The sequence below is a fragment of the Coregonus lavaretus genome, assembly GCF_964263955.1.
Source record: "Coregonus lavaretus genome assembly, chromosome: 3".
In the NCBI taxonomy this organism is placed as follows: Eukaryota; Metazoa; Chordata; class Actinopteri; order Salmoniformes; family Salmonidae; genus Coregonus; species Coregonus lavaretus.
The window spans coordinates 7,897,220-7,908,604 of record NC_139990.1 but is presented as its reverse complement, the minus strand read 5'-3'; the positions used below and the strand labels follow the sequence as shown (position 1 = coordinate 7,908,604).

General features: G+C 39.2%; 2 protein-coding genes across 2 annotated transcripts; both read right to left on the bottom strand.

Moving 5' to 3' along the window:
• Positions 1-357: 357 nt before the first annotated feature.
• On the bottom strand, positions 358-3,828 carry LOC311112519 (homeobox protein Hox-A7-like). The gene is made up of 2 exons (XM_084155651.1): positions 3,348-3,828; positions 358-1,808 (listed from the first exon to the last, which is right to left on the bottom strand). Exons 1-2 carry the CDS (start codon positions 3,706-3,708, stop codon positions 1,426-1,428), a joined length of 744 nt encoding a protein of 247 aa, XP_084011777.1. The 5' UTR covers positions 3,709-3,828; the 3' UTR covers positions 358-1,425.
• A 3,731-nt stretch (positions 3,829-7,559) lies between these two features.
• On the bottom strand, positions 7,560-9,713 carry LOC311112231 (homeobox protein Hox-A9-like). Its single transcript, XM_084155273.1, has 2 exons — positions 9,057-9,713; positions 7,560-8,685 (listed from the first exon to the last, which is right to left on the bottom strand). Exons 1-2 carry the CDS (start codon positions 9,631-9,633, stop codon positions 8,441-8,443), a joined length of 822 nt encoding a protein of 273 aa, XP_084011399.1. The 5' UTR covers positions 9,634-9,713; the 3' UTR covers positions 7,560-8,440.
• Between the last annotated feature and the right edge of the window lie 1,672 nt (positions 9,714-11,385).

The following is an 11,385-nucleotide window of genomic DNA, read 5'->3' as shown; positions in this document are numbered from 1 at the left end:
TCTCGTGTCCTCACAGTTAACATACTTATTAAGCAAATGTGGCATTGGTTTCATCTCTTTTTTCACTTATCCTGCTTAGTAGGCTAAGTGAGATACAGGCCACTGTGTTCTTATGTAATAGCGTAATAGCATATTTGTAGGCTCAGTATTTATTGTCATATAAAAACAAATGGCTTAAATGTAAACATATTAGTATAACTAGATGAAAGTGAAAAAGCAAGATAAAATATTTTCACTCATGCGTAATTTAGAGTAGTACCGTCTATTTTGGCATGTAGGTTGTATTACATAACCTTTTGGCTAAAGATTTCATCAATGTATGGTTGGCTTACAGGAAATTCGTTACGAAGCTATTTTCCAAATTGAATGGTTTTGTTTTTATTCGATTACTATTGCATCTTACATAATGTCACAATAAGAATACGGCAGAGTCAAAGCGGTGAGTGTCGAATGCATTGGTCTATTTACACCGGTCAAATTGCAAAACAAATGCTTATTTCTGAACATTGGACCGCTTTTCTTGTATAGCCTAGATTCAAAGAAAACAAACACACCAATTCCCTAACTTACAGATACATGCAAGCAGACACACTCACGTCCATAACAATTACATTGACCATAGGCTATAGCTAGTTAGAATAATTGAAAGCTACATTTAAGATGAAAATACAATAACAACACGACGTACCAATACAATGTATGTAAAGACTTCTTACACAGTGTTGATATTCAGTGAGACAGTAGCAGGCTATAGGTCTAGTCTCTGACGTAAAATCTGAGGTAGGGTATACACATTTGGCTATTCATTTTTTTTGTTAAACATTGCTGTTTGGAAATCATGCGAATATCTATTCCAATCTCTACTTGGCCCCAAAAGACGGATAAGAGCGTCTGCTAAATGACTAAAATGTAAATGATATTCACCAGTGGATTCAACATCTGCATTTATTTCGCTTTGAAATAGAGACAAAAAGAGTGCGAAAAAAGTTCCTCGAAGTCAATTGAAACTGGAGGTAAATTCTGAAGTTGCGTGAATGCAACTGTCGCCTTAGGTAGTTCTCTGTTCAGGAATGTTATTTCAGTAGTAAAATATCTAATAGTTCCCAACGATTAACATTAAATATTGTATAACATTTACAGTAGACTTGTTCTACATTCAAAGATCAAATTGAGTTTTCATAGTAATACTGTAGAGTAAATAGGTAGTATCCGTTCCCTTTCATCTTCCTATAGCCATATGCATTTTATAGCTATAGCCAGTGTTTTCACTAGCTTGTATTCATTCAATAAGTGCGTCTCAATTTCAGCCCTGCAAGTCGTTTCCTCAATCAGACTACTAAGCTCTAAATAGTATGATCGAACAGAGTGTATCGATTCTGTGAGAGCATACATCTAGAACATTTCCTTAATGACAAATATAAACATTTATGGAGTGTTTCTAATAGCCTCTATGTCTCCATCTCCTCTTGCAGGGGTTTCTGACGCCACACCGGTGGACGGGGAGTCTCCGTACTCGGCGTCCTCGGCCTTGGACTGTCCGTCGGTTACCGGATCACTGTCATCGTCCTCGTTTACGTCCTCGCCCGTGGCACCGGGGGTCGAGCTCGAGGACTCGTCCTTGTGATCTTTCTTCCACTTCATCCTCCGGTTCTGGAACCAGATTTTGATCTGGCGCTCGGTCAGGCAGAGCGCTTGTGCTATCTCCACGCGCCTCCGGCGGGTCAGGTACCGGTTGAAGTGGAATTCTTTCTCCAGCTCCAGTGTCTGGTACCGGGAGTAGGTCTGACGTCCACGCTTTCGGTTTGGATCTACAAGAGAGAACGGTTTCAATCTGCTAGGTCCAAGAATAAAAATACTACAAATTGCTCTGCCATGCATAAAACCATGTCCTACACAAGCATGGCATATGTAATACCTCTGATAACATCATGATATTGATAATGACATATGTGACAATTCTGTGATCTTGCATTCATGTATTATTTCTATAGAAGTTAATACATTAATTAATAAAAACTTGCCAATAGCCACAGTTTGTGTCTGTGCCATTTTTATTAAGATTTCTTTCTCAAAATGTTTTCGGACAGTCAATGAAGTTTTGCCTCATGTAGCCTATACAATTTAATCAACTTTATAGTTTTTTAAGACTTCCTTCCATTAAAAATATTCTAGCCTGTAGCCTGTAGCTAATGCACTGCATGCCTCTCCAATTAGAAGCATGTGTTTGCATGCCACTACTAGGTCATACCCACATAGCCCATAAGCAATTACTACTGCTAGTTTCATTGGTAGGGTATATCTTTATTAAACAATGTCTTGCCTACCAATTCCCTACTAACCAGCAACTATACTATCAATAGGCTACCACTGCTCCAACTACTGATATTATTTACAACCACCATTACTATAGATTATATCCCTGTGTACAAATACGTTTCTGAAACTGATTATGATCATCACAACTGCTATTCTGAGCCCAATCAAAAGGACGAACTGCAGAGCGCATGAGCACTGATTTACACTACAACCTACAGGTAACTGCCAAAATAAAGGAAACACTTGAGTAAATGAGGGATATGAAGTATATTGAAAGCAGGTGATTCCACACAGGTGTGGTTCCTGAGTTAATTAAGCAATTAACATCCCATCATGCTTAGGGTCATATATAAAAATGCTGGGAAGGCCATTATTTTGGCTACACTGGCTATGCCCCCATAGGATGACAATGCCCCCATCCACAGGTCACAAGTGTCACTGAATGGTTTGATGAGCATGAAAACGATGTAAACCATACGAGATGGCCATCTCATTCACCAGCTCTCAACCAAATTAAACACTTATGGGAGATTCTGGAGCGGTGCCTGAGACAGCGTTTTCCACCACCATCAATAAAACACCAAATGATGGAATTTCTGGTGGAAGAACGGTGTTGCATTACTTCAATAGAGTTCCAGACACTTGTAGGATCTATGCCAAGGATCTATGCCAAGGTGCATTGAAGCTGTTCTGGCTTGTGGTAGCCCAAAGCCCTTTTAAGACACTTTATGTTGGTGTTTCCTTTATTTTGGCATTACATAGTCTGGTATTTTATTGGCACAAAGGGGAGAAGAAGCAGTAAGAAAGCAGAGGCAAAAAGCATTGCAGAAGCGAAGGGATAATATATTTATGGCCACAGAACTCATTACTTGCGCAATAAAAGTTTTACAATTCTTTCCATGAAATTCCAATGGCTTCAAGTAATTCATTGCACCATTAAGAGGTTACCATTATCCCAAGGTTTTGTAGATTAATTGACATTATAGCAGAGCTCTGCAGGAGCAGAAGGAAAGACCCATGTTAGACTGTACCTGATGTTTTCATCCAGGGGTACATCCGGTAGTGTTTGTCCTCTGGCGAGGTGAGGGGCCCCGGCTGGACGCAGCTGTCCCCGAACAGACGGCTCTGGTTGAAGGAGCTGCAGTGCAGACTGCGAACGTCCTGCCCCTGGCCATAACAAGGGCTAAACATTGGGTGGCTCTGGTAGATTGCATTGTTGACGTTGTAAAGTCCGGATAGGGACGGTGGGAAGGCAGGGGCTGCGGCACTGTGAGCCGATGCGGGTCCTTCTTCATCGGGTCCAAGAGCGCACGAACCTAGGTCTGCGTTTGGGAAAAAAGAACTGCTCGCCGTATATTTGTTAAAAAGACCATCCACATAATAAGAACTCATATTTTTTTTCTCTGTGATTTGTTGGGCCAGAATCGTCAGTGTCGTTTTTACGAGGTAGCATGATATATGACAGCAATACACCCTGGATTTACACCAAACCCCATTTTGCCCAGGACCGAAGAACTCACCCACGTGACCGATGTAGCCAATCACCGGCGGTGCCAGAGATTTCATTAAAGTGCACAGACCGCAGAGTAGGAGGGCCCTTCCATGGTAAAAGAGTGATGGTGAGAAAATGTATGTCAAACAAAAACTAGTGGAAATTGATAAAAAGTACTCCTTGTGCATAGAGTTGTATGGTTTGTTTAACTTTGCAATCATTGTTTTTTTTTTTACATAGGCTACATTTTAAAGTGAACAATCTGAGTCTCAGCATCACCCTGTTACCATGGAATTTCCCAGGATTAACACACACACACACACTTTCTCTTCTCTTTGGACACACACCCTCTCATAAACACTGTGGGAAGCCTATACATATGAAATTACACAAAATAAACTGTCATCAAAATAAAATAAACGTATACTGTTGCATTTACCCTTAATTTCATAATACACCATAATACACCATAATACACCATAATACACCATAATACACCATAATACCACCATAATACCACCATAATACCATAGTTTCCACCACCTCATAACATATGTAATTTATACACAACTAAGAGTATAAAACTGCATTGTGTATTCATTCAAAAGGTTTCGTTCAATTCATATAAATACATTTCTCCATGAGTTAAACTGAACTGTGTGATACAACAAACATCAAAACATGAGCAGATGCCTAGGCTAGAAAGGACAGGTCAATTCAAAATAGAATTAGAATATAGTTGGCTACATTTGGGATTGCATGCCATTATAAACTTTACTACAGTTTCTTTGGTATTGTGGTGATTTAAATCATACAATTTACAATTGTAAACATTTTAAGTTACCATTGTTGCGTTTCAAATAAGAAAATATAAAAGTACTTGTTTTAATGATTAGAAAATGCAAGTAAAGTATAGGCCTAACGAAATATTTGAGAATTATTTTGAGTGGTAACCTAATGCTAGATTAAGCAAAGTATTAATTAAAAACATAAAAGTTACGTAGGCAAATTAAGTCAATTTGAATATTTAAAATGAACAACATTTTTTGTAGGCCTACATTTAAACGTCTACTACGTTGGTATTATTTGCCTTTCTTGGAGGAAGCCCTATTTTGAAATATATATGCAATAGGCTGTGACCTAATTTGGTAACGTTTATGTATATTCTTTCGCATTCCACAATGTTATCTGGAAAAAAAACACAGTAGGGACAAAAAAAAAACGGTGGAATTACTGAGCATAAAGCTAACCCATTTAGGCTAATTTAAATACCATCAAACATCTGATATTTTAATACGCCATATCATATTATTCCAAAATTGATTAGACTAAAGCAAATTGAACACAAATCACATTTTGTGTAGGGTTATTGCAAATGTTGAATATGAACGATAGGCCTACTTGAAAAGGGCAAAACAGTTTTCCAATTACTTTACGAATCATCTGTACAAATCATATGTTGAAAATGCATTCTGTTTATTAAACACTACTTGTGTTTAGTATTCCTATAGGCTTAAACTAAAGAAGGAAATAAACACATTCTAACTATAATAATTAGGCCTTCTAAAAGTCTGTTTTCCTTCATTTGACACACAGAACAACTACGTTTTAGGTTTTTCTGTAGCGTCAAATAAAAGACAGGCGTACACGTGAAAAATGTTTTTTGTAACTAGACTAAGGCCTACTATTTAGTATTTTTTATTAGTCTGTTTACTATTAAATACTGCCGCGGATGTGCCAACGTCTACAAGCGCTAATATCATTATAAAGACTATAATAACAAGCAAAAATTAGAATTACAATGTTATAGAACGAAAATTAATCAATAGGCCTAAACAATAGGCCTAAACACGTCTATACCGTCAATCACTTTGTTGCACTCTTAAAATATGTTCATCCGAAAGTAATCACAAACGGAAATTGTTCAAACGATGCCATTTTGAGCCTTGTTATGGAACATCAGCGCCATCCTCTGGTCACTACACGTAGTTGCAGGGTGGAAAAGGTGCAGTGCCCACATAACTGCAATCACACCCATTCCCCCTTAGGGGCCAAATAAATAAATAAATCACATAATAGGAATGCGATGAATGTATGTGGCTCTCATTGACTGCGGTTCTATTTCCACATAAAATACAGATTTTGGAGGTCCAATGATGTTCATGTTGGTCTCATATATACTGAGACTAGGTCTTGACTCACATAATGCTGTTTCTTTATTGCCTTTCAGTTTTTTCAGCGCGTGAACAGAACACTAGCTACCACCAGAGAAACTGAGAAAGGACGTTTCCCAGGCCAGGTACAAACAAAGGGTCGCTCAAGATGAGCATGAGTCCCGCGAGCAACAGTCGGGGGAGACGCCAATAAAGCTGATCATTTCCGCTAGGCCTTTTGTCCATGCTGCAGTCCCACAGAAAGAGAAAAAACAAATGGGTGCTGAGTTCTGGAAACGGCCTAATTGTGTCTGGACGGCCATAAAGCCATTAAAAGTGGAATGCCAGACAGTATAGCAGACCAGGCGTTATATTGCTCTGTCTCTGGCTGAGCCTTTGAAGTTTGGGGTCCATCTGCGTCCTCGAGGCCTAGCGCGTCACAACACCACTATATGACTCCATACAACTGCTATTTTACTTTTTTTATTTACTAAAGCCTGATGTGAATGATGTTGTCTGATAAAACAATGGTGGTTCTGTGAGGATGTGACTTTACAGTTCCAAGGTCCAGTTGTAGCCTATTCCACAAGTAGGCCTATCTCTAATTTCAAATTTTATTGGCTACTCTTTGTCGATATAAAAAGTTTGGTACACCGCAGATTTGAGGGATCTTCTCTAGACTTATAATCCAAAGGCTTTTGGTGGAAGCAGGCCCACTTCAATAGGTCTAACTCATTCTTGACACAAATGTTAAATAGAAACTCAGATCAAAATATTGTAATATGAATACCGCCAAAGCTAAATCCTAAATAGTCACTCTTTGAAGGCTGAATACCTCGACCTCCCTGCTCATGTTGAAGGTTTCAAAACATGGCGGCCATTATGTGTCCAGAAGCACGGGGTCTAAACTGAGCGGTGGTGTCATATCATAGCTGAAGAATACATATACTACATTATTTCAGGCCTCAGCTGTCGAAGCTTTCGACATCTTTCTTGTGTTGTGTCCTCTCGCCTTGCAGAGCTTTGCACCCCATAAACGGTTATAGTGGTAATTGTCTTTTATGGCTGTATACAGCTAACAACATCCTCTGCCAAGGCGCGCCGAGCAGAGCAGAGCAGCAAGCGTGCAGCGATCTGCCGGGTCTGCCTGTTTTCCCGGACTACAGACTGTTTGCCCCCCACCCACACACACACACACACATACACATACACATACACCGTTTTATAGTATATGTGTCTGTGTGTGTATGTTTGTTGTGCGCGAGCTTGAAGAAAGAAATACAAGTGCGCGTTCACAGTCTCGAATTTCCTCACAGAAAATGAAATAAATGGGTCGATTGTTATTATTTCCGTACACCCCATGAATAGCTTTTTTGTTTGTATTATTCCAATATTTTGTTTGAGGGGAAATGTATGTGCAAACTAATGTAAGAATAGTCCTATACACATTACATTTGGTAGACTACAATACATCTGACTGTCAATAGCTTTAAGTATTTGATAATTTATTTCAGAGCATCACATTAATTTGAATTAAACCTTAGACTAAACAGTGAAATGCAAATGCACAACAAATTATAATAATTCAATGTGGCTGCATTCGCAGATATAATTTGTTTTATTCAATAAATAGTACAAATTACATTTGAGAACCAAAAATCTGAAAGTCTCCCGACCATGAGGTATTCATTAGGTAGCATACAGTGTTTTTTTTTATTTATTTCCTCTCTCTCTCTTTCTAACAAATATGTCCTCTCAAATGTTACTCCCTGAAATTCAGACATAGTTTACTATCAATACAAGCATTATGTCTCTTCACAACGAAAAGTCATGTAAAAATGAAATTAGGTTCTTGTAATTATAGGTAGTTGAGAGAGTCTAGGTAGTCAACACAATATCATTGCTATGTAGCTTCTAATAACATTTTCAATAGGCCAATAGGCCAAAGTGGCTTTTTGATGCTCAAGCACCCGCTTCAAAATGCTACCATTACGTTAGCCTAATGCTCCAACGTTAGATCCTAACTCAACGTTACCAATAATTGAAATAACGACAACAAAAAAACTTTAAAACTAAATTCAGTGTAACCTGAAATACATAGAGGCCTATATCTACAAACCAGAGGACACACACATAGCTACACACATCCATACACAAACGAGTACAGAGAACAGGCCTATTAATAGGCTACATGCCTTACACAGATGCACTCACAGCCAAGGCTTTAATTAATTAACATCCTAATAACAATAACAAAAAATAATGCGCACTGTTAAATTGTGCAATATAAAGGTAGTTAGTTGCATCAAACCGAGGAGTAGAGCCGGACATGCTTTTTACAAGACACATAACAGCTTCTGTTAGGGATAAAACAATGAGACAAAGGCTTTTAAAAATACAGTCCAGCAGAGAAAAAGCCTTTTCACAGATATCCCCCTTATTTCGGATATTTTTTAGGTTCCCATTCAATCAATCATACCTATAAATCATATTTTGGTCCACCATCTTTATTACATTTCTTCATCTTCATTCTGCGGTTCTGAAACCAGATTTTGACCTGTCTCTCGGTAAGGTTGAGCTGCCTCGCGACCTCGTACCTACGGTCCCGCGTGAGGTACGTGTTAAAGAGGAACTCTTTCTCCAGCTCGAGGATCTGGTGCTTGGTGTATGGACAGCGCTTTTTTCTCGTGGCGCTCGCGTGGAGCCAATTGGATACCGGGTTATCTGGAGAGAGGGAGTGCGAGACGACACTGGTGTGAGTCCGGTGCTGCTGGGCAAGATGTCATAAAAACATATGACCCACAAAGGCTCTGGATATCAATTCTGAATATAACATCTAAATGCGTTCCAAAGCAGCAATGCACTCCCATACTTGGCTCTTGCTACTGTTTAAAATCTGAAACCCATAGTATTACAACATGGAAACGAGTGAGAGAAAGCTAGCCTATTATCAAGTCACTATAAATGAATGGCACGCCTTGAGTGTCAGATTTTCAAACACGCGCCCCCTCTACTAATCACACGTTTCAACCTGCATCCCTGCAGCTTTACAGAACATAGTATTATCAAATATCAAAGGATGAAGCAGCACTTACTTGGATCAAGGGCTGGTTTCTCCTCTATCTCCCCGTTCAGGTCCCCGGTCTGGCCCGGTAGTGTGTCCTTGTCCACCGGGGACGTCGTTGCCACCTTTCCGTCGGCGAAATCGGACAGGAGCAGCGCGGTGTGGGATCCAGGCAGCGCGATGTCCGCTCGCGCATCCAGGCTCTCTGGTTTGATCCCGTAGTGGTGACTCGTCGGTAATCCAGTCAAAGGCAAGGACCCTGACATGGGCTCCAGCAGCCAGGACTGCATGTAGCGACCCTCCACGTCGCCTGGAGCCGGGCCTCGGTGATTCACGTATGGGTGGTGGTACACCGACGACACGGCGCCTGGAAACTGGGTCGGTACATGACCCCAGGACGGGCTAAAGACCGGGGCTTTCGTCGGGAAGGTGTAGGGCCCAAGCTCAGTGTGATCGGTGAGCGATGTGGGCTGCCTAGCGTGCTGAAGCCCCCCCGGACCGGAGGAGTATCTGGGCGCGGAGAGCGCCTCACTCTCGGGCAAGATGAGGGAGTCGACGTAGTAGCTAGTCAACGTTCCAGATGTCGACATGGCAAAAGAGACTTTCATATGTACGCACACATACACTGATACACACACAACACACACATACACACGCACTAAACCCCACTCTCACAAAATAACAATCTGAAGAAATCAAGTAGCAACTTGGCACCACAAAGAACTACAGTCTACTAATAGTTGGGACGCAGGGCTGCCATTCGATTGGGTGATGCGCGCACGTGATCATAAAGGCTGAACAATAAATAATAAATCAATCCCTTTGGCTATTAAATGCTCGCGGGCCTCTTGTCTTAAAACGTGAGAACGTCTAGTTTTAAAAGCAAATTATTCTTATTTTATATGATTAGTAGGCTGTTACTGATATAAATGTAGGGCTATGAAAAGGAAGAGGCTAAACTCCATTGAGAAAAGTACCTTTCAAAAAGACCATTGAAAGTATCTGTCCCTATTAGTATAGATCAGTAAATCCAAAATATAATCCTCCCAAATTAGGTAAAACACATTTAACGAGGGATATCTACACATATGTTAGAGGGTAATATGCATTACCAATGATACTCACAACAAAACACACAGGGCTGAAATTAACCAGAATAACGTCTCCATATTGGGGCTTATTTACGAAACCAAATGTCTTAAACTGCATTCTTTCTATGGCGCCAAGGAACGTAAATGATGTAGATATTCTTCCTTAAAACTAATGCTCTGGGACGCTTTCCATCCTCGGTCAAAATGTTTCAACCTTTCATATTTCCATTGTCCTAGAACCAGAGAAAGTTATGACCGAACCTACAACATTCCAAAAGAAAAAACTTTTTACGCACACACCCTATTAAAGATAAGCTCATAATGTTGTGCTATATCGTGCTATTTTGTTTAACCTTATAACATATTAGTTTGGTATTATACAATAATAATATAATATAGTATCATATTAAAGACTAATCAGACCAAAAGCCTGCTGAGAATAATATCCGACTAGCTTCATTTGTTATTTCATCAAGGTCCTATGATTTGTTATTATATCACCTACTGGGGAAAAAATGAAATTATTTCAGTTAATGTAAGATTATTTTGAGCAAGAAAATACGGAACAATTGAAATGAGTATAGTATTTTATTTGTGTTTGCATGGTAGGCTAATTTACTCATAGCTATAGATTTACCACTGTCTTTTTTTTTTTTTTTGTGGGAAAAATCATGTTATTGTTCTAGGCTAATATTATATTCGTATATCCATGGATATGAGAAAAACCTGTGCATCCAGGATATATTCTGGATATTAAACAGAACCGAGGAATTAAAAACTATTATATTAGGCCTAAAGAAAAAAAAAACATACACATGTATTCCTATATCTCAATAGCCTAATAGTGAAGCATAAAAGCACGGAAATAGGCCTAATTGTGGCATATTTAAATAATTAAGCTAAAACAAATAAATGACAATTATTAAAACTCATTGTAGAAAATATTGTGCACATTGTATCAATCAATCAATCAAATGTATTTGTAAAGCCCTTTTTACATCAGCAGATGTCACAAAGTGCTATACAGAAACCCAGCCTAAAACCCCAAACAGCAAGCAATGCAGATGCAGATGTAGAAGTATGTCAATCTATACCTGGCTTCTTTTTTAAATACCGTTTCAATTACAAATACTTGCCCACTATTATTAGGAATTACAAATACTATTTCGCTACTAGAAATTACAAATACGATATCCTATTATTACTAGGAATGTTATTAGCCTATTATGAGAGCCCACTATCATAAAACTACTAGCACTACTACAAATA

Excerpts from the sequence above, each read along its gene's own strand:
- LOC311112231 (XM_084155273.1), bottom strand. The coding sequence starts at position 9,633 with ATGAAAGTCTCTTTTGCCATGTCGACATCTGGAACGTTGACTAGCTAC. Across the intron at positions 8,686-9,056 it reads GAAACCAGCCCTTGATCCAA|ATAACCCGGTATCCAATTGG; the intron begins GTAAGTGCTGCT and ends CCCTCTCTCCAG.
- LOC311112519 (XM_084155651.1), bottom strand. The coding sequence starts at position 3,708 with ATGAGTTCTTATTATGTGGATGGTCTTTTTAACAAATATACGGCGAGC. Across the intron at positions 1,809-3,347 it reads CCCCTGGATGAAAACATCAG|ATCCAAACCGAAAGCGTGGA; the intron begins GTACAGTCTAAC and ends TCTCTCTTGTAG.